The sequence below is a fragment of the Hyla sarda genome (genome assembly GCF_029499605.1).
Source record: "Hyla sarda isolate aHylSar1 chromosome 1 unlocalized genomic scaffold, aHylSar1.hap1 SUPER_1_unloc_10, whole genome shotgun sequence".
Lineage (NCBI taxonomy): Eukaryota > Metazoa > Chordata > Amphibia > Anura > Hylidae > Hyla > Hyla sarda.
Genome location: NW_026607571.1, coordinates 494,577 through 519,782, shown reverse-complemented (window position 1 = coordinate 519,782; position 25,206 = coordinate 494,577). Strand labels below are relative to the sequence as shown.

The 25,206-nt window shown below is 51.2% G+C and overlaps 1 protein-coding gene across 2 annotated transcripts in view; it reads right to left on the bottom strand.

Moving 5' to 3' along the window:
* The window catches only part of LOC130297933 (zinc finger protein 345-like), a 197,408-nt gene that overhangs the window by 28,747 nt on the left and 143,455 nt on the right, over positions 1-25,206 (bottom strand). Inside the window, exons 2-11 of one of the 2 annotated variants that reach the window (XM_056550781.1) lie at positions 22,497-22,623; positions 22,308-22,399; positions 22,058-22,181; positions 16,824-16,915; positions 16,661-16,739; positions 16,462-16,553; positions 16,246-16,369; positions 12,380-12,471; positions 12,216-12,294; positions 11,961-12,092 (exon numbers count right to left, since the gene is read on the bottom strand). In XM_056550781.1, coding sequence (XP_056406756.1) covers positions 11,961-12,092; positions 12,216-12,294; positions 12,380-12,471; positions 16,246-16,369; positions 16,462-16,553; positions 16,661-16,739; positions 16,824-16,915; positions 22,058-22,181; positions 22,308-22,399; positions 22,497-22,530 — 940 coding nt within the window. In that variant the 5' untranslated portion in view covers positions 22,531-22,623. The remainder of the gene's footprint in view (positions 1-11,960; positions 12,093-12,215; positions 12,295-12,379; positions 12,472-16,245; positions 16,370-16,461; positions 16,554-16,660; positions 16,740-16,823; positions 16,916-22,057; positions 22,182-22,307; positions 22,400-22,496; positions 22,624-25,206) is intronic. The other variant, XM_056550780.1, reaches the window with a different exon arrangement.

Here is a 25,206-nt window from a genome sequence, read left to right as displayed (position 1 = left end):
TCCTCTTTTCGTTTTGGTTCATCTTTAACCTCATCCTTAACCCGTACAGGACCAAGGGCGCATGGATACGCCTTCTGTACCTGAGTCTGGAATTCCGGTCCCTGCCGCGCGCTGGGCAGGCTGAGCCACCAGGGGGAGCTATGTAAGGGAAGGCTGAGCCACCAGAAGGAGCTAAGTAAGGGAAGGCTGAGCCACCAGGGGGAGCTATGTAAGGGAAGGATAAGCCACCAGGGGAAGCTATGTAAGGGAAGGCTGAGCCACCAGGGTGAGCTATGTAAGGGAAGGCTGAGCAACCAGAGGGAGCTATGTAAGGGAAGGCTGAGTCAACAGTGGGAGCTATGTAAGGGAAGGCTGAGCAACCAGGGGGAGCTATGTAAGGGAAGACTGAGCCACCAGGAGGACCAAAGTAAGGGAAGGCTGAGCCACCAGGAGGAGCTAAGTAAAGGAAGGCTGAGCCACCAGGGGGAGCTATGTGAGGGAAGGATAAGCCACCAGGGGGAGCTATGTAAGGGAAGGATAAGCCACCAGGGGGAGCTATGTAAGGGCAGGCTGAGCCACCAGGGGGAGCTATGTAAGAGAAGGCTGAGCCACCAGGGTGAGCTATGTAAGGGAAGGCTGAGTCACCAGGGGGAGCTATGTAAGGGAAGGTTAAGCCACCAGGGAGAGCTATGTAAGGGAAGGCTGAGCTACCAGGGGGAGCTATGTAAGGTAAGACTGAGCCACCAGGGGGAGCTATGTAAGGTAAGGATGAGCCACCAGGGGGAGCCATGTAAAGGAAGGTTGAGCCACCAGGGGGAGCTACGTAAGGGAAGGCTGAGCCACCAGGGGAGCTATGTAAGGGAAGGCAGAGCCACCAGGGGAGCTATGTAAAGGAAGGCTGAGCCACCAGGGGGAGCTATGTAAGGGAAGGCTGAGTCACCAGGGGGAGCTATGTAAGGGAAGGCTGAGCCACCAGGAGGAGCTATGTAAGGGAAGGATGAGCAACCAGGGGGAGCTATGTAAGGGAAGGCTGAGCCACCAGGGGGAGCTATGTAAGGGAAGGTAGATCCACCAGGGGAACTATGTAAGGGAAGGCTGAGCCACCAGGGGGAGCTATGTAAGGGAAGACTGAGCCACCAGGAGGACCAAAGTAAGGGAAGGCTGAGCCACCAGGAGGAGCTAAGTAAAGGAAGGCTGAGCCACCAGGGGGAGCTATGTGAGGGAAGGATAAGCCACCAGGGGGAGCTATGTAAGGGAAGGATAAGCCACCAGGGGGAGCTATGTAAGGGCAGGCTGAGCCACCAGGGGGAGCTATGTAAGAGAAGGCTGAGCCACCAGGGTGAGCTATGTAAGGGAAGGCTGAGTCACCAGGGGGAGCTATGTAAGGGAAGGTTAAGCCACCAGGGAGAGCTATGTAAGGGAAGGCTGAGCTACCAGGGGGAGCTATGTAAGGTAAGACTGAGCCACCAGGGGGAGCTATGTAAGGTAAGGATGAGCCACCAGGGGGAGCCATGTAAAGGAAGGTTGAGCCACCAGGGGGAGCTACGTAAGGGAAGGCTGAGCCACCAGGGGAGCTATGTAAGGGAAGGCAGAGCCACCAGGGGAGCTATGTAAAGGAAGGCTGAGCCACCAGGGGGAGCTATGTAAGGGAAGGCTGAGTCACCAGGGGGAGCTATGTAAGGGAAGGCTGAGCCACCAGGAGGAGCTATGTAAGGGAAGGATGAGCCACCAGGAGGAGCTATGTAAGGGAAGGATGAGCCAGCAGGAGGAGCTATGTAAAGGTAAGGATGAGCCACCAGGAGGAGCTATGTAAGGGAAGGCTGAGCCACCAGGGGGAGCTATGTAATGAAAGACTGAGCCACCAGGGGAGCTATGTAAGGAAAGATTGAGCCACCAGGGGGAGCTATGTAAGGGAAGGCTGAGCCACCAGGGGGAGCTATGTAAGGGAAGGCTGAGCCACCAGGGGGAGCTATGTAAGGGAAGGCTGAGCCACCAGGGGGAGCTATGTAAGGGAAGGCTGAGCCACCAGGGGGAGCTATGTCAGGAAAGACTGAGCCACCAGGGGAGCTATGTAAGGGAAGGCAGAGCCACCAGGGGAGCTATGTAAAGGAAGGCTGAGCCACCAGGGGGAGCTATGTCAGGAAAGACTGAGCCACCAGGGGAGCTATGTAAGGGAAGGCAGAGCCACCAGGGGAGCTATGTAAAGGAAGGCTGAGCCACCATGGGGAGCTATGTAAGGGAAGGCTGAGCCACAAGGGGGAGCTATGTAAGGGACGGCTGAGCCACCAGGGGGAGCTATGTAAGGGCAGGCTGAGCCACCAGGGGGAGCTATGTAAGGGAAGGCTGAACCACCAGGGGGTGCTATGTAAGGGAAGGCTAAGCCACCGGGGGGGCTATGTAAGGGAAGGCTGAGCCACCAGGAGGAGCTATGTAAGGGAAGGATGAGCCACCAGGAGGAGCTATGTAAGGGAAGGATGAGCCAGCAGGAGGAGCTATGTAAAGGTAAGGATGAGCCACCAGGAGGAGCTATGTAAGGGAAGGCTGAGCCACCAGGGGGAGCTATGTAATGAAAGACTGAGCCACCAGGGGAGCTATGTAAGGAAAGACTGAGCCACCAGGGGGAGCTATGTAAGGGAAGGCTGAGCCACCAGGGGGAGCTATGTAAGGGAAGGCTGAGCCACCAGGGGGAGCTATGTAAGGGAAGGCTGAGCCACCAGGGGGAGCTATGTAAGGAAAGACTGAGCCACCAGGGGAGCTATGTAAGGGAAGGCTGAGCCAGCAGGGGGAGCTATGTAAGGGAAGGCTGAGCCAGCAGGGGGAGCTATGTAAGGGAAGGCTGAGCCACCAGGGGGAGCTATGTCAGGAAAGACTGAGCCACCAGGGGAGCTATGTAAGGGAAGGCAGAGCCACCAGGGGAGCTATGTAAAGGAAGGCTGAGCCACCATGGGGAGCTATGTAAGGGAAGGCTGAGCCACCAGGGGGAGCTATGTAAGGGACGGCTGAGCCACCAGGGGGAGCTATGTAAGGGCAGGCTGAGCCACCAGGGGGAGCTATGTAAGGGAAGGCTGAACCACCAGGGGGTGCTATGTAAGGGAAGGCTAAGCCACCGGGGGGGGGGGGGGGGAGTTATGTAACGGAAGGTTGAGCCACCAGGGGGAGCTATGTAAGGGAAGACTGAGCCACCAGGGGGAGCTAAGTAAGGGAAGGCTGAGCCACCAGGGGGAGCTATGTGAGGGAAGGATAAGCCACCAGGGGGAGCTATGTAAGGGAAGACTGAGCCACCAGGAGGAGCTATGTAAGGGAAGGCTGAGCCACCAGGAGGAGCTATGTAAGGGAGCTATGGGGTAACACCTCCAGGAATTTCCTCCTTCACTTCCCTCGTACACTGCTGATCTCCTCTTATGGTTCATCTTTAACCTCATCCTTAACCAGTACAGGACCAAGGGCATATGGATACGCCTTCTGTACCTGGGTCTTAAGGACCCAGGGCATACAGGTACGCCCGTGGGAATTCCGATCCCTGCCGCGCGCCGGGCGGGGACCGGACCGGGGTGACCGTTGATATCGACCAGTAGGCACCCCGCGTGAATGCCCAAGGGGGTCATCAGCTCTCCCCCCCCCCCCCCAATGTCGGAGATCGGCGCAAATCGCAAGTTAAATCACACTTGTGATTTGCGCAACTCCGGGTCATACGAGTCACGTGTGACCCGCAGATACAAGGTGATCAGGGGTGTAGATTACACCCCCTATCACCTACTGTATCTATGGGGAGGTGACGATCTCGACACCCACCCAGGAGAGCTGCTTTTGGCTGGACGTCCAGCCAATAGCAGCCGGCAGGCGAGGGGTTAAACTGCATCCTCTGCAGCGCTGACCATTAGCTGGGTTCAGTCAGCGGGCAGCGCTGCAAGAAGAGCCAGGGACCCCCCCCCCCCCCCCCCCCTGCACCCATTAGATCACCTCAGGAGACCTGAAGATCCCCTAGATCAGGGACAGAATACACCAGAGTGAAAGGTAGGGAAAGCCATGTAATAAAGTTAAAAAAAAAGTTTAAAAAAAAAAAGTAACTGTACCCCTTGTTAGTTATTAGTGTACCCCATGTAATGCCCCTTGAGGGGGGTGTCCCACTCTTCTGGCTCCATAGGCAGCTGTCTAGAAGCTCCAGGCCCCTGACTGCCATCCTGTTCCTCCGTGACCAGTGAGCAGAGCTGTTCTACGCCCAGATACGAGGTATGTCCTTACTCCAAAGAAATGTATTTACAAAAATTTTTTTTTTTTTGCTGTTCTGGCACTAAATGCGACATGCCGCCCCTTCCCTCCCCCCCCCCCCCCCCCATTTCAGCAAAATTTGCAAATGTGACTCCTCCTCTTCTGAGCATTGTAATGTGCCTGCAGTGCACTTGACGTCCACACATGGGGTATTTCCATACTCAGAAGCGATGGGGTTACAAATTTTGGGGGCATTTTCTCCTATTACCCCTTGTAAAAAAAAAGTACAATTTGGGGGGAAACCAGCATTTTTGTAAAAAAAATTATAATTTCATTTACACATCCAACTTTAACGAAAAGTCATCAAACACCTGTGGGGTGTTAATGCTCACTGTACCCCTTGTTACGTTCCTTGAGGGGTGTAGTTTCCAAAATAGTATGCCATGTGTTTTTTTTTTTTTGCTGTCCTGGCACCATAGGGGCTTCCTAAATGGGACATGCCCCTCAAAAACAATTTCAGCAAAATTTGCCTGCAAAATCCAAATGTGATTCCTTCTCTTGTGAGCATTGTAGTGCGCCCGCAGTGCACTTGACGCCCACACATGGGGTAATTCCATACTCAGAAGCGATGGGGTTACAAATTTTGGGGGGCATTTTCTCCTATTACCCCTTGTAAAAATTTAAAATTTGGGGGAAAACTGGCATTTTAGTGAGAAAAAAAAAAATCATTTACACATCCAACTTTAACAAAAAATCGTGAAACACCTGTGGGGTGTTAAGGCTCACTTTACCCCTTGTTACATTCCTTGAGGGGTGTAGTTTCCAAAATAGTATGCCATGTGGTTTGTTTTTTTCTGCTGTTTTGGCACCATAGGGGCTTCCTAAAGGTGACATGCCCCACAAAAACCATTTCAGAAAAACTCACTCTCCAAAATCCCACTGTCGCTCCTTCCCTTCTGAGCCCTCTAGTGCGCCCGCCGAACACTTGACATACACATGAGGTATTTCCTTATTCGATAAAATTGGGTTACACATTTTAGTTAGATTTCTCTCCTTTTACCCCTTGTAAAAATTCAAAAACTGGGTCTACAAGAACATGCCAGAGTAAAAAATGAAGATTCTGAATTTTTTCCTTCAATTTCCTGCTATTCCTGTAAAACACCTAAAGGGTTAACAAACCTTTTGACTACTTTAAGGGGTGCAGTTTTTATAATGGGGTCATTTATGGGGTATTTCTAATAAGAAGACCCTTCAAATCCACTTCAAAACTGATCTGGTCCCTGAAAAAAGGAGATTTTTGTTTACTTACCGTAAAATCTCTCTCTCTTTCTCGAAGGATCCATTGGGGGACACAGACCGTGGGTGTATGCTGCTGTCTCTAGGAGGTGTGACACTATGGTAATAAAAAATGTCGGCTCCTCCCAGCAGGATATACCCGCCTTCAGGCTCTGAGCTAATCAGTTTAAGTTCCAGAGCAATAGGAGGAGACCAACAGGTCAAAGAAAAACCTCAAACTGTCCAAGAACCAGAAGAAAAACATAACTGAACACACCCTCGGACAGAGAACCAAAGGAAAATCCCAAAAAGGGCGGGAGCTGTGTTCCCCAATGGATCCTTCGAGAAAGAGATTTTACGGTAAGTACACAAAAATCTCCTTTAATCTATCGGCTCCATTGGGGGACACAGACCGTGGGACTTACCAAAGCTGTCCCTTGGGTGGGCAGATAAGCAGTCAGGCAGACGGCCGATCCACTGCCGCCTGCAACACTTTACGACCCAGACTAGCATCAGCCGATGCGAAGTATGAACTCGGGAAAACCTCGAGAAAGTGTGCAAAGATGACCAGGTAGCCGCCTTGCAAATCTGCGAGGCCGAGGCTCTATTCTGGAGAGTCCAGGATGCCCCAACCCTGAAAGGAGGAATCTTCCCCATACAGCGATAGGCTTCCGAAATGGCGGACCGAATCCACCGAGAAATGGTGGCCTTGGAAGCAGGTTGTCCCTTGCGACGACCTTCCATAAGGACTCACACTGACTAAATGAAGACCGAACAGCCCGAACTACATCCAGCTTGTGTAGTAAGCGCTCCTTAGGATGAGAAGGAGCAGGACAAAAGGACGGGAGGACAATGTCCTCATTGAGATGAAAGCCCGAGACCACCTTAGGCAAAAAGGATGGATCTGGCCGGAAAACAACCTTGTCCTGGTGGATCACCAGAAACGGAGAACGGCAGGAGAGAGCTGCCAATTCAGACACCCTCCGGATGGAGGTGATAGCAACAAGAAACGTCACTTTCCAAGAAAGGAGGCGGAGAGACACCTCTCTAAGGGGCTCAAAGGGTGCACCCTGGAGGGCACTCAGAACCAAATTCAAGTCCCAAGGGGGAGAGGGTGACCGATAAGGAGGAACAGCGTGCGCCACTCCTTGAAGGAAGGTCCGGTCATGAGAATTAGAAGCCAGGGGTCGCTGGAAAAGAACAGGAAGGGACGAAACCTGACCTTTAAGTGAACTGAGAGACAATCCCAGTTCCAACCCCAACTGCAAAAAGGAGAGAAGACGGGGAACAGAGACGGTTACCGGGGAGAAGTCCTGAGCTTCACACCAACGAAAATAAGACCGCCAAGTACGGTGGTAAATTCTAGCGGAAAAGGGCTTACGAGCCTTGAGCATGGTGTGAATGACTTGGGAAGAGAACCCGCGGGCCCTCAAAACCGCGGTCTCAACCACCACGCCGTCAAATGCAGCGACTGTAAATTGGGGTGGAAAAGAGGACCCAGCAGATCCGGGCGGAGCGGAAGGTGCAGCAGAGCGTCGTCCAGGAGCCTGACTACGTCGGCATACCACGACCTTCGGGGCCAATCTGGAGCTACCAGAATGGCGGGGACGTCCTCTACCTTGAGCTTCCTCAGCACCCTGGGAAGGAGCGGAAGAGGAGGAAACAGATAGGGTAGGGCAAACCCCGCCCAAGGAATCACTAGGGCGTCCACGGCCAGAGCCTGAGGGTCCCGGGACTTGGACACAAAAGGAAGGATCTTCCGATTGTGCCAGGACGCAAAGAGGTCCACATACGGAATGCCCAAGAGGTTGCGGAGCTGGGCGAAGACCTCCGGATGTAGAGACCACTCGCCGGGGTCGGGTGAGGACTGACTGAGGAAGTCCGCTTCCCAGTTGAGCACTCCCGGAATGTGAATCGCCAAAATGGCCGGAACCTTGCTCTCCGCCCAGGTGAGAATCTTGGTCACCTCGGCCATGGCTGCCGAGCTGCGAGTGCCGCCCTGTCGATTTATGTACGCCACGGCCATGGCGTTGTCCGACTGATCGCGGACAGGACGGGACTGAAGACAGGACTCTCAATGAAGAAGACAAAGAAGAATTGCCCGTAATTCCAATATATTTATCGGAAGAAGGGTCTCCTGGGGAGACCAGAGTCCCTGAACCGTCCAATCCCTGAACACGCCACCCCAACCCGACAGGCTGGCATCCATTGTAACAACCTGCCAGTGAAGGGGAAGAAACGACCGCCCTTGGAGAAGAAGGGAGGAGCGGAGACACCAGAGCAGAGACTGACGGACGCTGCGAGGGAGAACAATCTGACGATCGAGGGACAGAGGAGACCTGTTCCATCGAGAGAGAATCGCCAGTTGAAGGGGGCGGTAATGAAACTGGGCAAAGGGTACGGCCTCCATAGTTGCCACCATCCAACCCAGGACTTTAATACAAGTGTGGATGGAGACTGAGACCTGGGTCCGAAGGGAGCGGACCCCCGACCAAAGCGCCAGACGTTTGTCCGGCGGAAGACAAATTCGGGCAGAGGCCGTGTCGAATCGAAGTCCCAGGAAGGTTAGAGACTGGGTAGGACGGAGGACTGACTTGTCCCGGTTGACCATCCACCCAAAGCGAGTCAGAGTGTGGAGAGTGACGTCCACATTCTCCAGAGTCTGGGCTCTGGTTGGAGCCTTGATGAGAAGGTCGTCCAGATAGGGTATCACCGAGATTCCCCTCGACCGTAACAGGCCCATCACCAGTGCAAGGATCTTTGTAAAGACCCGAGGAGCCGTGGCTAGACCAAAGGGGAGGGCTATGAATTGAAAGTGCCCCTCTGGAACCGCAAAGCGGAGGTACCGATGATGGCCTAGAAATATTGCCACATGGAGGTAGGCATCCTTGATGTCCACCGATGAAAGGAACTCCTCTTGTTCCAGGGACGCCACCACCGAACGGAGAGATTCCATTCGGAAGTGGCGGATAAGAAGGCGACGGTTGAGACGCTTGAGGTCTAGTATTGGTCGCACAGAACCGTCCTTCTTGGGGACCACAAAAAGATTTGAATAGAAACCCCGAAACCGTTCCCTTGGAGGAACGGGAACGATAACCCCCTGGAGAAGCAGAGACTGGAGAGCCGCTCAAAATTGCTTTGAGGGGGCCCGGGATCGAAAAAAGCGATCCCTCGGAAGGGAGGCGAATTCGATTCGGTAACCGTTGGACACCACATCCCTGACTCAAGAGTCCTGAATGTGTGAGGTCCAGATGCCTCGAAAAAGCAAGAGACGACCTTCCACCCGAGAAGAAACTGCGGGTGGGGGCCTCACTTCATGCAGAAGTGGGTTTGCGGTTGCCTGATTTGGGCGGAAAACGGCCGGACCGGTTGGAGTCCGACTTCCAAGACGGGCGTGTCCGGAACAAAGGAGCCTTCTTGTCCTGCGAGGGCACCTGCCCGGAACCTTTGCTGGAGCCAGAGGTCCGAAAGGAAAAGGACTTCCTTTGGGAAGTAGGGCGAGCCTTATTTTGAGGTAACAAGGAACTCTTACCTCCCGTTGCCTAAGAGATAATCTCATCAAGGCGTTCGCCAAAAAGACGGCCACCCGTAAAGAGAAGCTCAGTGAGAGCCCTTTTGGAAGCGGCATCCGCATTCCAAGCTTTAAGCCACATAGAGCGGCGGAGAGCCGCTAGGTGACCCACAGCAAAGGCAGAACAACGAGCAGACTGCATGGAAGCTGCGCACAGAAAGTCCCCAGCTTTAGAGCATTGGAGAGCCAGAGCAGATAGATCCTCTGGGGGGGGATCCCGCTAAGATATCCTGATGCAGCTTTTGGCACCACTCCGACAGGGCCTTGGACACCCATGTCGAGGCGAAGATGGGAAGAAGAGAAGAGCCAGCTGCTTCAGAGGCAAACTTCGCTAAGGATTCTACCTTCTTTTCCGTGGGATCCTTGAAGGCAGCGGCAACTGCCAGAGGCAGTGTAGTCGCCTTAGAGATCCGGGAGATTGGTGGATCCACTGAGGGAGGGGAAACTACCTTAGTGAAAAAGTCCTTGTCAAATGGATAACGTTTTTTTGAATCGTCTTGATTCCCGGGAACCTCTTGTCTGGATGTTTCCATGCAGATTCCAGAATGTCATCAAAGTCAGCGTGAGAGCTGAACCTTTGAGGTGCTGGCTTAGCACGATGAAAGGATACTCCTGGATTGACATCCGAAGATCCTGGGTCATCTAAGTGAAAGGTGTCTCCTATGGCTGTCACCAATGAGTTCATCGTTGCAATTTAGTCTGAGCGGTCCTCTGAGTCAGATGCCGGCTCGGAAGCCTCGTCCACCAGTTCACCAGGGGAATGTGAATGAGTAGAAGCAGTCCTGGAGGGGGCGACCCTGACTGGGTACGCAGCTCTGGCGTGGCAGAGCAGCGACTCCGAGAACGTCCTCTGGAGGAGCGACGTTTGTGCCCAGATTACAGGGGGGGGGGGGCGGGACCCACGAGGGGAACGCTCACGTCTATCTGAAGACTCAATGGAAGAGTCAGACGAGGCACCCCTAGTACGCTTGTGAGAGCGTGAAGTATGTGGAGACGAGGAGCGGGCCCTCTCAGAGGCCCTGCGCATAGAAGAACCCTTCAAGGCGGACACCACTTCCCGGGAGGCCTCTGCCACCGAACGGGAGACTAGGGTCAAGTCGGCCATATACTGGGTCAGGGAAGAAACCCAGGCTGGTGGAGCGGCTGAACCCACCGGGACCGAAAGGGTATCAGGGGGTACCAGGGGGTCTGGGGGAGCAGTGGAGCAGGCAGAGCAAGTGGGCTCAGCAGAGCCAGACATCTTGGTATTACAGTGCTTACAGACAAAATAAGTCACTGAAGTTCCAGGTTTCTGTTTAGAGAAAGGAACAGCTCTGGGTACAGACATAATGTGAAAAAAGACAGGAACTTTCTCACCCTAGTCTGTGTCCCCTGTCAGCTGCAGTGAGGAGAACTCTGCTCCGTGCAGCTAGAGTGTAGGAACAGGCCAGCCAATAGGAAGAGAGGTGCGTGCCTGAAGCAAGGCAGTAACTAACTGACCCCTTCTTACTGAAAATCGCGCCCACGGCGCTGATTGGAGGCTGCTTTGAGCCTCTGAGAACTCACAGCCCTGTGGGCGGAGCTATAGACTGCCGAGAAGAACTGTAATGGTGCCCGCTCCTTGTCCCGAGCGCACGTCAGCCGCATATGCGCTCGGGGGGAATAGAGCGGGCGGCCTGTACGCCGGCAGAGACTGCCGGAGAAAGTGAAAGTAAGCCGGCGCTGAGAGCGCCCGGCCCGTATCAGCGCCGCGGCTGACAGCCGCATATAAGGCGCTGTGGACATAGTCGCACTAAAACACACACACACGCACACATACAGTGAAGTGCCCCATATATTACATGCCCCCTCAGGTGCCACTGCTCCCCCAGAATAAAAGTGCAGCCCCTGTATAAGCCAGCCCCATAACCTGAAAGGTGGGCCAAAAACAGGGGGTCTCCAGAGGTTGCAAGTCCGTACCTATGGAGAAAAGGGGGGGGGGGGGGGAGTACTTACCTCAGTCAGAAGAACTTACCTAATGGAGTCTTCAGTGAAGTCTTCAGTCAGCTTTAGTTACCTGCATCACGCCTGGCTGCTATGTGCGAGCGAGGTGAGGAGGGAAATAGAGGAACCTGCACCCATGAGGTACAAACCCAGGCGCTGATCGTTGGCGAGGGGGGGTGAACAGCGCATATACGCAATGTCTGTGCCCCCTCACTCGCAATGGAGAAACAGGGAACCGGAGTCCCCACCTGAAAACAGAAAAGAAAAAGGAATAAAAAGCTAACACGTCCCTATACTAGGAAAACAAAAAATCAGAAGTCCTGGTCTGGAGAATTCCAGCCCATGTCCACCTCCTTCAGACACTAAGCTTAAACCGATTAGCTCAGGGCCTGAAGGCGGGTATATCCTGCTGGGAGGAGCCGACTTTTTTTTTTCATTACCATAGTGTCACACCTCCTAGAGACAGCAGCATACACCCACGGTCTGTGTCCCCCAATGGAGCCGATAGAGAATTTTCGATTTTGAAAATGTTGTGAAAAATTGGAAAATTGCTGCTGAACTTTGAAGCCCTCTGATATCTTCCAAAAGTAAAAACATCTCAACTTTATAAAGTAGACATATTGTATATGTGAATCAATATATAAATTTATTTGGAATATCCATTTTCCTTATAAGCAGAGAGCTTCAAAGTTATTCATCAAATTTGGGGATTTTTCACCAAGAAATAATGCAAGTATCGACCAAATTTTACCACTAACAAAGTAGAATAGGTTACGAAAAAACAATCTCGGAAACAGAATGAAAGGTAAAAGCATCAGAGTTATTAATGCTTAAAGTGACAGTGGTCAGATGTGCAAAAAATGGCCGGATCCTACAGTGAAAATTGGCTGGGTCCTTAAGGGGTTAATATTAATCTGATCTTCAACCTGAACAAACAAGACATTTTTTTTTAAAAGAACTTTACCTTTCTGATCATATTTTGGAAATGCTTTAGCTTCATCTACCGGATGGTTCTCTGGGACATTTCCATCTGGACAGTCCTGGGAATACAGAGGGCGGGGACACCTCTTGGGTGGATTTCTATCAATGACTTCATCTGTAGGGAACACACAGGGAATGAATACATCAGTGATGAATAGATTATTCCATGTGATGATCAGATGATGGGTGTAGTAGTATCTAGGAGACCCTCCACCAATAAAAGTCTCCCCCTCCTTACACTGCTGATCGGCCCCGAAATCCGTCTCCTCTTCTGCTTCATCTTTAACCTCAGCCTTAATATCCGTCAGATCTTCACCCTAAAAAGATAGGAAGAAAATGTAAGTTGATCTTGGGGTCAAACACTTTATGGTCATAATTTGGGGAGACTTTAGCGCCATCTACCTGATGCTTCTCTGGGACATTTCCCTCTGGACAGTTCTGGGAATACAGAGGGCGGGGACACCTCTCGGGTGGATTTCTATCAATGACGCCATCTGTAGGGAACACACAGGGAATGAATACATCAGCTCCTGTGTATCCATCTATATATATCATAGACTTCTCACCTCTAGGTTATTTATCAGGCCTCAATAACAATGTTCTGCCCCTCCCCCACTTTCTGATAAAACATCAGATAATCCAGTCAGACCCGCAGTGAAATCCCAGGCCCGGAGCTGCTGGTCCCTACAGAGACTCGGCTGTCACTCCTTCCTCAGGGATATCCATTGTCAGCAGGTGGAGGAGACACAGACATTTCGGTAATAAATGGGTCATCTGGGGTAGGAAATCTGGAGCTATGTAAGGGAAGCCTGAGCCACCAGGGGGAGCTATGTAAGGGACGGCTGAGCCACCAAGAGAAGCTATGTAAGGAAAGGCTGAGCCACCAGGGGGAGCTATGTAAGGGAAGGCTGAGCCACCAGGGGGAGCTATGTAAGGGAAGGCTGAGCCACCAGGGGGAGCTATGTAAGGGAAGGCTGAGCCACCAGGGGGAGCTATGTAAGGGAAGGCTGAGCCACCAGGGGGAGCTGTGTATAGGGAAGGCTGAGCCAACAGGGAGAGCTGTGTATAGGGAAGGCTGAGCCACCAGGGGGAGCTATGTAAGGAAAGGCTGAGCCACCAGGGGGAGCTATGTAAGGAAAGGCTGAGCCACCAGGGGGAACTATGTAAGGAAAGGCTGAGCCACCAGGGGGAGCTATGTAAGGGAAGGCTTAGCCACCAGGGGGAGCTATGTAAGGAAAGGCCGAGCCACCACGGGGAGCTATGTAAGGGAAGGCCGAGCCACCAGGGGGAGCTATGTAAGGGAAGGCCGAGCCACCAGGGGGAGCTATGTAAGGGAAGGCTGAGCCACCAGGGGGAGCTATGTAAGGGAAGGCTGAGCCACCAGGGGGAGCTGTGTATAGGGAAAGCTGAGCCACCAGGGGGAGCTGTGTATGGGCAAGGCTGAGCCACCAGGGGGAGCTATGTAAGGAAAGGCTGAGCCACCAGGGGGAGCTATGTAAGGGAAGACTGAGCCACAAGGGGAGCTATGTAAGGGAAGGCTGAGCCACCAGGGGGAGCAATGTAAGGGAAGGCTGGGCCACCAGGGGGAGCTATGTAAGAAAAGGCTGAGCCACCAGGGGGAGCTATGTAAAGGAAGGATGAGCCACCAGGAGGAGCTATGCAAGGAAAGGCTGAGCCACTAGGAGGAGCTATGTAAGGGAAGGCTGAGCCACAAGGGGGAGCTATGTAAGGGAAGGCTGAGCCACCAGGGGGAGCTATGTAAGGGAAGGCTGAGCCACAAGGGGGAGCTATGTAAGGGAAGGCTGAGCCACCAGGGGGAGCTGTGTAAGGGAAGGCTGAGCCACCAGGGGGAGCTGTGTAAGGAAAGGCTGAGCGACCAGGGGGAGCTATGTAAGGGAAGGCTGGGCCACCAGGGGGAGCAATGTAAGGGAAGGCTGGGCCACCAGGGGGAGCTGTGTATAGAAAGGCTGAGCCACCAGGGGGAGCTGTGTAAGGGAAGCCTGAGCCACCAGGGGGAGCTGTGTAAAGGGAACGCTGAGCCACCAGGGGGAGCTATGTAAGGGAAGGCTGAGCCACCAGGGGGACCTATGTAAGAGAAGGGCCGAGCCACCAGGGGGAGTTATGTAAGGGAAGGCTGAGCCACCAGGGGGACCTATGTAAGAGAAGGGCCGAGCCACCAGGAGGAACTATGTAAGGGAAGGCTGAGCCACCAGGGGGAGCTATGTAAGGGAAGGCTGTGCCACCAGGGGGAGCTATGTAAGGGAAGGCTAAGCCACCATGGGGAGCTATGTAAGGGAAGGCTGAGCCACCAGGGGAGCTATGTAAGGGAAGGCTGAGCCACCAGGGGGAGCTATGTAAGGGAAGGCTGAGCCACCAGGGGGAGCTATGTAAGGGAAGGCTGAGCCACCAGGGGAGCTATGTAAGGGAAGGCTGAGCCACCAGGGGGAGCTATGTGAGGGAAGGCTGAGCCACCAGGGGGCGCTATGTAAGGGAAGGTGAGCCACCAGGGGGAGCTATGTAAGGGAAGGCAGAGCCACCAGGGGGAGCTATGTAAGGGAAGGCTTAGTCTCTTAGGGGAAGTGACATATGTTTCCAACCTGTGGGATCAAGTAGAGAAGCCAAAAGACTGGTAGAAAATACACACATCTTGTCTGTGGTGCTGAGCCTTAATCTACGGACTGACATCTAGGAATTTCCCTCTGCTATATTCATACAAGGGCAATGCCAGACACCTGACCATCAGCGGGGGCCCTATCACCATCCATTGTGGAGCTTAAGGGGTTACACTAAGTTCTCTGCTCCCATGGGATAGTGCGGCCGTTCATCACATCTGAGCCCCAAATCCTGATGCTGCCCCTAGTGTTCTACCTGGAGCATGACAGGACCCATAGATGACCTTGGAGAGGATCTCTATATAGTCACCTCCCTCAGGTCCTGACTATACATAACACAGGGGATCACTGGGGCCTGAAGGGTTAATGTCATGTAGATCTAAGGTGGAGCCTCCCCTGAAGAAACCTCGGAATTCCCTCTGTAATCCATTACTACATACCCGGGACAACACCTCCTGGAATTATTACATACCTGGGACAACACCTCCTGGAATTACTACATACCTGGGACAACACCTCCTGGAAATATTACATACCTGGGACAACACCTCCTGGAATTATTACATACCTGGGACAACACCTCCTGGAATTATTACATACCTGGGACAACACCTCCTGGAATTATTACATACCCGGGACAACACCTCCTGGAAACATTACATACCCGGGACAACACCTCCTGGAAATATTACATACCCGGGACAACACCTCCTGGAATTATTACATACCCGGGACAACACCTCCTGGAATTATTACATACCTGGGACAACACCTCCTGGAAACATTACATACCTGGGACAACACCTCCTGGAAACATTACATACCTGGGACAACACCTCCTGGAATTATTACATACCTGGGACAACACCTCCTGGAATTATTACATACCTGGGACAACACCTCCTGGAATTATTACATACCTGGGACAACACCTCCTGGAAACAATACATACCTGGGACAACACCTCCTGGAATTATTACATACCTGGGACAACACCTCCTGGAATTATTACATACCTGGGACAACACCTCCTGGAATTATTACATACCTGGGACAACACCTCCTGGAATTATTACATACCTGGGACAACACCTCCTGGAATTATTACATACCCGGGACAACCCCTCCTGGAATTATTCCATACCCGAGACAACACCTCCTGGCATTATAACATACCCGGGACAACACCTCCTGGCATTATTACATACCCGGGACAACACCTCCTGGAATTATTACATACCTGGGACAACCCCTCCTGGAATTATTACATACCCGGGACAACCCCTCCTGGAATTATTCCATACCCGGGACAACACCTCCTGGAATTATTACATACCCGGGACAACACCTCCTGGCATTATAACATACCCGGGACAACACCTCCTGGCATTATTACATACCTGGGACAACACCTCCTGGAATTATTACATACCTGGGACAACACCTCCTATAATAATTACATACCTGGGGTAACACCTCCTGGAATTATTACATACCTGGGACAACACCTCCTGGAATTATTACATACCTGGGACAACACCTCCTATAATAATTACATACCTGGGGTAACACCTCCTGGAATTATTACATACCTGGGGTAACACCTCCTGGAATTATTACATACCTGCGGTAACACCTCCTGGAATTATTACATACCTGGGGTAACACCTCCTGGAATTTCCTCCTTCACTTCCCTCGTACACGGGTGATCAGACCAAATATCCGTCTCCTCTTCTGGTTCATCTTTAACCTCATCCTCAATATTAATCTGATCTTCAACCTGAACAAACAAGAACATTTATTTTTTTTTTATTTTTTTTAAAGAACTTTACCTTTCTGGTCTTATTTTGGAAATACTTTAGCATCATCTACCTGATGCTTCTCTGGGACATTTCCCTCTGGACAGTCCTGGGAATACAGAGGGCGGGGACACCTCTCGGGTGGATTTCTATCAATGACTCCATCTGTAGAGAACACACAGTGATGAATAGATTATTCCATGTGATGATCAGATGATGGGTGTAGTAGTATCTAGGAGACCCTCCACCAATAAAAGTCTCCCCCTCCTTACACTGATGATCGGTCCCGAAATCCGTCTCCTCTTCTGCTTCATCTTTAATCTCAGCCTTAATATCCATCAGATCTTCACCCTAAACAGATAGGAAGAAAATAAAAGTTGATCTTGGGGTCAATCACTTTCTGGTCATATTTTGGGGGACTTTAGCGCCATCTACCTGACGCTTCTCTGGGACATTTCCCTCTGGACAGTCCTGGGAATACAGAGGGCGGGGACACCTCTCGGGTGGATTTCTATCAATGACTCCATCTGTAGGGAACACACAGGGAATTAATACATCACCTCCTGTATATCCATCTGTATATATCAGGGGTCCTCAAACTTTATGAACGGGGGGCCAGTACACGGTCCCTCAGACCCTTGGAGGGCCGGACTATAGATAAAAAAACATGAACAAATTCTTATGCACACATATTTCTTATTAGTGGACTACCCCTTTAAGTACACAGCACAGTTCCCCCCCACATTAGGGTTGGCAGTACAGTTCCCCCCCACATTAGGGTTGGCAGTACAGTTCCCCCCCCCCCCACATTAGGGTTGGCAGTACAGTTCCCCCCCCCCCCCCCCCACATTAGGGTTGGCAGTACAGTTTCCCCCCCCCCCCCACATTAGGGTTGGCAGTACAGTTTCCCCCCCCCCCCACATTAGGGTTGGCAGTACAGTTCCCCCCCCCCCACATTAGGGTTGGCAGTACAGTTCCCCCCCTCCACATTAGGGTTGGCAGTACAGTTCCCCCCCCCCCACATTAGGGTTAGCAGTACAGTTCCCCCCCCCCCCCCACATTAGGGTTGGCAGTACAGTTCCCCCCCCCCCCCCCACATTAGGGTTGGCAGTACAGTTCCCCCCCCCACATTAGGGTTGGCACTACAGTTCCCCCACATTAGGGTTGGCAGTACAGTTCCCCCCCCCCCTCATTAGGGTTGGCAGTACAGTTCCCCCCCCCCACATTAGGGTTGGCACTACAGTTCCCCCACATTAGGGTTGGCAGTACAGTTCCCCCACAGACATACAGCCTCCAGCCATACAGTGTATGGCTGGAGGCTGTGTGCCTGTGTTCTGCCCTATTTCAGTGCTTCGACCACCGCTCCTCCAGTCCGGACATAGCAGTAAGTCCCAGGACCGAAGGAGCGGTGGTCAGAGCACCAAAGCTGACGTGCCGCTGGTAACACTTACCAAGCTGGTCAGCGCACGTCCTCATCGCTGCTCCGCTCCTCCGTGCTCTGTTGCTATGGCCGCACGCACGGGACATCAGTGATGTCCCTGCATGCGCCACCTTCCCGGCGGCCCCTGCGTTATTTAAGTAAACGCGGGGCCGCCGAGAGCGCATCCCTGTGTCCAGAAAACATCTTTCGGGACACAGGGATGTCCTTAGGCAGCGGCGGGCCAGATAAATGCCCTCGGCGGGCCGCATGTGGCCCGCGGGCCGTAGTTTGAGGACCCCTGGTATATATCATAGACTTCTCACCTCTAGGTTATTTATCAGGCCTCAATAACAATGTTCTGCCCCTCCCCCACTTTCTGATAAAACATCAGATAATCCAGTCAGACCCGCAGTGAAATCTCAGGCCTGGAGCTGCTGGTCCCTACAGAGACTCGGCTGTCACTCCTTCCTCAGGGGAATCCATTGTCAGCAGGTGGAGGAGACACAGACATTTTGGTAATAAATGGGTCATCTGGGGTAGAAATCTGGTCTCTAATCCCTTATTAGAGGATTCTATATGTCCACAGAGGGAACGCACAGTTGCGGCTCCGTCTTCTATCAAAGTTTCTGTAGTAAGAAAACGACTGCCCCAAAGTCTCCTCCATCAGGGACCATGTGGGATAAGTCTCTATGTCTATATAACCACAAGTTCTCTGTCATGTGACCACTATTCCTCTCTCAGAGGTGAATGAGGGGTTAAATATCTGTGGGGCCATGACAGTACACAGACAGACAATGTACGCCTCTTCAGGCTGGAGGAGAGGTTACCCCGGCTGCCCGTATCCTGGGGAGGAGTCATAACGGAAGGAGATTCCTCCACCATCACCTATTCCATACATTACGGACACAGGGGGTCGGGATATGAAGAGGACAGGAAAGTAGTCACCAAATCTCCAAAAAGATGGGGGAGACTACAAAAAGAATCGGGGGCACTGAAAGATAAAGATACAGAGGACAAAGCAGGAGAAGTAGCTGATGCGCCATTTGTATCCCCCCCCCCCCCCCCCATGATGTAACAGACCAGAGCTCCCCCATCAGTAACGCTGCTTTCTTGCACTATGTATAGTGTCACTATCTATGTTGGCGTCTCCTGAGGATCCCCGTTTCTTGTTCTATATTGGAGGAAAGGTATAGAGGCTCCTTTGTTGTTTTATATTATTTTGATGTGTAGTTTATTGCACTATTGTTTTTTCATTTGTTTGTATTTAACCATTGTTAGAGGGTTTGATGATCATCATTATAGGGCAAAGATTCAACCACCATCACGGGGTAAACTAGTGTTAGGACAGACACCGGCTGAAGTGGGAGGGGCCTCCTCTACTGTTAGGTAGGATGAAGTGGGAGGGGTCTCCTCTACTGTTAGGTAGGGTGAAGTGGGAGGGGCCTCCTCTACTGTTATGTAGGGTGAAGTGAGAGGGGCCTCCTCTACTGTTAGGTAGGGTGAAGTGAGAGGGGCCTCCTCTACTGTTAGGTAGGGTGAAGTGGGAGGGGCCTCCTCTACTGTTAGGTAGGGTGAAGTGGGAGGGGCCTCCTCTACTGTTAGGTAGGGTGAAGTGGGGGGGGCCTCCTCTACTGTTAGGTAGTATGAAGTGGGAGGGGCCTCCTCTACTGTTAGGTAGGGTGAAGTGGGGGGGGCCTCCTCTACTGTTAGGTAGGGTGAAGTGGGGGGGGGGTCTCCTCTACTGTTAGGTAGGGTGAAGTGGGAGGGGCCTCCTCTACTGTTAGGTAGGGTGAAGTGGGGGGGGCGTCTCCTCTACTGTTAGGTAGGGTGAAGTGGGAGGGGCGTCTCCTCTACTGTTAGGTAGGGTGAAGTGGGAGGGGCCTCCTCTACTGTTAGGTAGGATGAAGTAGGGGGGGGGGGTCTCCTCTACTGTTAGGTAGGGTGAAGTTGGAGGGGCCTCCTGCACTGTTAGGTAGGGTGAAGTGGGGGGCGTCTCCTGCACTGTTAGGTAGGGTGAAGTGTGGGGGGGGGGGGGAAGTCTCCTGCACTTAGGTAGGGTGAAGTGGGGAGGGGGGGGGGGGGGAAGTCTCCTGCACTGTTAGGTAGGGTGAAGTGGGGGGCGTCTCCTGCACTGTTAGGTAGGGTGAAGTCTCCTGCACTTAGGTAGGGTGAAGTGTGTGGGGGGGGGAAGTCTCCTGCACTGTTAGGTAGGGTGAAGTGGGAGGGGCCTCCTGCACTGTTAGGTAGGATGAAGTGGGGGAGTCTCATGCACTGTTAGGTAGGGTGAAGTGGGAGTGGCCTCCTCTACTGTTAGGTAGGGTGAAGTGAGGGGAGTCTCCTGCACTGTTAGGTAGGGTGAGGATTATTGCAGGACAAGTTATTTGAGGGAGAGTATAATCTGTATAACTACTGAGGTACATATTGTGAATATAATACCATATACGGGGCATTTTATGACTGTTCTGTGATGTGATCCAGGTCTATTACCCCGAGTTGTTTACACAATATCTTCTATTTTATGGAGTTTTTTTTAGGTTAAATGGAGTACAATGGTGTTTTTTTTCTTAACCCTCTGTGTCCGGGCTGCTAAACAAACTTTATCTTGCCTTCCTACGTTTCCCCGTTCTCCTGTCTTCTTCTGGTGATACTCTAAGCGCAGAGCGACTCCCCGTCCTGCAGGAAGCGAAAGAAGACAGGAGAACGGGACACCGATATTGTAGCAACGGGGAACGTAGGAAGGTGAGTTAAAGTTTGTTTTGTTTCATTTTGCAGCCCGGACACAGAGGGTTAAGAAAAAACCACCATAGTACTCCTTTAATAGGAATCGGAATTAGAGCGGAATCTGATTGAAAGCACAAAAATCACAAAACTGCGAATAATCTTGCGTCTGGTTTTGCTGAGCGGAATGTGAGGGGAATATCAGATATTCTGCGGTGTGAACATGGCCTTAAAGGAAGCACTGGGTGATCTTCTCCATGTAATCCGCCCTTTTATCTCTTGTCTGATAGTGATTTGCTGTTCTAGCTGATGATTCTGGGGGTAGAGTCCTGACGGATCTGTCTGGACCCGATCTCTCTTCTCTCTCTTTACACCAGACTCTTCTTTATCCTCCATTCCCTTCTTCCCTCAGTTTTGGTTACTTTTTGTCCTCCCTCTTGGCCGGGTTCACCCTTCTGCTGTATACATAACCTGGACAAGGTCATCTCCTATGTGATCGTCATTTATCAATCTATATAGAATGTAAAGGGTTAACAGCAGACTCCAAACTATGATCTGACAACACAATATAATACGGGGCCCTGACTAGACCCCACGTCCATGGCGGACATTACTACAAACCATCTCATACAATCAGCGTCAGATTCATCTCAGAGGACAATGACCCCCATCATTCCTGTACATGATCCTCCTAATGTTTTATCCTAGAACATTCCCCGGCCGTCACATGATCACATGACACACTCCCTACAGGACTTTATTCTTCTGTGGTTTATAGTTTCTTCTCCATAAAGTCAATGTGTCGCCTACAATGCTCTGTGCAGAGGTCATTCTACAGGGAGGGGGAGGCTGAGGTCCTATTGTCTTCTCTATTTACAGGAAGGGGGAGGCTGAGCACTTATTGTCTTTTCTACCTTTCTACCCATTGGGGTCACCTCTCACAGTAAATGTACAGATCACTTCCCAGCAGTCTCCTCCTTATCATCACGGACAGAACAGGAATTCTCTGCTTAGTGTTAGGCCTAAAAACTGCAAGATTTCTGGATTATTTTATAATATTGATAATAAATCCATTATTACACACCTGGGACAACACCTCCTGGAATTATTACACACCTGGGACAACACCTCCTGGAATTATTACACACCTGGGACAACACCGTCGGAATTATTACACATCTGGGACAACACCTCCTGGAATTATTACACACCTGGGACAACACCTCCTGGAATTATTACACACCTGGGACAACACCTCCTGGAATTATTACACACCTGGGACAACACCTCCTGGAATTATTACGCACCTGGGACAACACCTCCTGGAATTATTACGCACCTGGGACAACACCTCCTGGAATTATTACGCACCTGGGACAACACCTCCTGGAATTATTACGCACCTGGGACAACACCTCCTGGAATTATTACACACCTGGGACAACACCTCCTGGAATTATTACACACCTGGGACAACACCTCCTGGAATTATTACACACCTGGGACAACACCTCCTGGAATTATTACACACCTGGGACAACACCTCCTGGAATTTCCTCCTTCACTTCCCTCATACACTGCTGATCGGACCAACAATCCGTCTCCTCTTCTGGTTCATCTTTAACCTCAACCTTAATATTAATCTGATCTTCAACCTGAATGAACAAGAAAAAAAAATATAATAAAACCAAAAAGAACTTTAGTTTGATCCCTTTTATGGTCATATTATGGGGAGACTATAAGGACCCCCCCTATAGAGATATAGGATCAGCCTCATCTACCTGATGCTTCTCTGGGACATTTCCCTCTGGACAGTCCTGGGAATACAGAGGGCGGGGACACCTCTCGGGTGGATTTCTATCAATGACTCCATCTGTAGGGAACACACAGGGAATGAATACATCAGTGCTGGATAGATTTCTATGTTACCAGGTAGTGAGAGTGATATCTATATATATGTGTCTTCTTACCTTGTGATGTGAGGGGCCGGTGATCCTCCATCATGACTATGTCCTGGTACAGATCCTTGTGTCCTCCAACTCCTCCACTGAATAATAGACAGCGATGTCCTAATGGGGTCAGTTCTGGAGACCTCACCTACAAAAAGACATCGATAACATAGAACGGCGCCAAAGATGGGGGACAACAATGGTGGAAATGTAGATGGGGGGACAACAATGGTGGAAATGTAGATGGGGACAACAATGGTGGAAATGTAGATGGGGACAACAATGGCGGAAATGTAGATGGGGGGACAACAATGGTGGAAATGTAGATGGGGGGGACAACAATGGTGGAAATGTAGATGGGGACAACAATGGTGGAAATGTAGATGGGGACAACAATGGTGGAAATGTAGATAGGGGGACAACAATGGTGGAAATGTAGATGGGGGACAACAATGGCGGAAATGTAGATGGGGGACAACAATGGCGGAAATGTAGATGGGGGACAACAATGGCGGAAATGTAGATGGGGGGACAACAATGGCGGAAATGTAGATGGGGGACAACAATGGCGGAAATGTAGATGGGGACAACAATGGCGGAAATGTAGATGGGGGACAACAATGGCGGAAATGTAGATGGGGGGACAACAATGGCGGAAATGTAGATGGGGGGGACAACAATGGCAGAAATGTAGATGGGGGGGACAACAATGGCGGAAATGTAGATGGGGGACAACAATGGCGGAAATGTAGATGGGGGACAACAATGGCGGAAATGTAGAAGGGGGGGACAACAATGGTGGAAATGTAGATGGGGGACAACAATGGTGGAAATGTAGATGGGGGGGACAACAATGGCGGAAATGTAGAAGGGGGGGACAACAATGGTGGAAATGTAGATGGGGGACAACAATGGCGGAAATGTAGATGGGGGGGACAACAATGGCGGAAATGTAGATGGGGACAACAATGGCGGAAATGTAGATGGGGGGACAACAATGGTGGAAATGTAGATGGGGGACAACAATGGCGGAAATGTAGATGGGGGGGACAACAATGGCGGAAATGTAGAAGGGGGGGACAACAATGGTGGAAATGTAGATGGGGGACAACAATGGCGGAAATGTAGATGGGGGGGACAACAATGGCGGAAATGTAGATGGGGGACAACAATGGCGGAAATGTAGATGGGGGGACAACAATGGCGGAAATGTAGATGGGGACAACAATGGCGGAAATGTAGATGGGGGACAACAATGGCGGAAATGTAGATGGGGACAACAATGGCGGAAATGTAGATGGGGACAACAATGGCGGAAATGTAGATGGGGACAACAATGGCGGAAATGTAGATGGGGACAACAATGGCGGAAATGTAGATGGGGATAACAATGGCGGAAATGTAGATGGGGACAACAATGGCGGAAATGTAGATGGGGACAACAATGGCGGAAATGTAGATGGGGACAACAATGGCGGAAATGTAGATGGGGACAACAATGGCGGAAATGTAGATGGGGACAACAATGGCGGAAATGTAGATGGGGGACAACAATGGCGGAAATGTAGATGGGGACAACAATGGCGGAAATGTAGATTGGGACAACAATGGCGGAAATGTAGATTGGGACAACAATGGCGGAAATGTAGATGGGGACAACAATGGTGGAAATGTAGATTGGACAACAATGGTGAAAATGTAGATCGGACAACAATGGTGGAAATGTAGATGGGGGGACAACAATGGTGAAAATGTAAATGGGGGGACAACAATGGTGAAAATGTAAATGGGGGGACAACAATGGTGGAAATGTAGATGGGGGAACAACAATGGTGGAAATGTAGATGGGGGGGACAACAATGGTGGAAATGTAGATGGGGACAACAATGGTGGAAATGTAGATGGGGGGGACAACAATGGTGGAAATGTAGATGGGGACAACAATGGTGGAAATGTAGATGGGGGACAACAATGGTGGAAATGTAGATGGGGGACAACAATAGTGGAAATGTAGATGGGGACAACAATGGTGGAAATGTAGATGGGGACAACAATGGTGGAAATGTAGATGGGGGGACAACAATGGTGGAAATGTAGATGGGGGGACAACAATGGTGGAAATGTAGATGGGGGGACAACAATGGTGGAACTGTAGATGGGGGACAACAATGGTGGAAATGTAGATGGGGACAACAATAGTGGAAATGTAGATGGATACAATAATGGTGGAAATGTAGATGGGGACGACAATGGTGGAAATGTAGATGGGGACAACAATAGTGGAAATGTAGATGGGGGACAACAATGGTGGAAATGTAGATGGGGGACAACAATAGTGGAAATGTAGATGGGGACAACAATGGTGGAAATGTAGATGGGGACAACAATGGTGGAAATGTAGATGGGGGGACAACAATGGTGGAAATGTAGATGGGGGGACAACAATGGTGGAAATGTAGATGGGGGGACAACAATGGTGGAAATGTAGATGGGGACAACAATGGTGGAAATGTAGATGGGGACAACAATGGTGGAAATGTAGATGGGGGGACAACAATGGTGGAAATGTAGATGGGGGGGACAACAATGGTGGAAATGTAGATGGGGGGGACAACAATGGTGGAACTGTAGATGGGGGACAACAATGGTGGAAATGTAGATGGGGGGACAACAATGGTGGAAATGTAGATGGGGACAACAATGGTGGAAATGTAGATGGGGACAACAATGG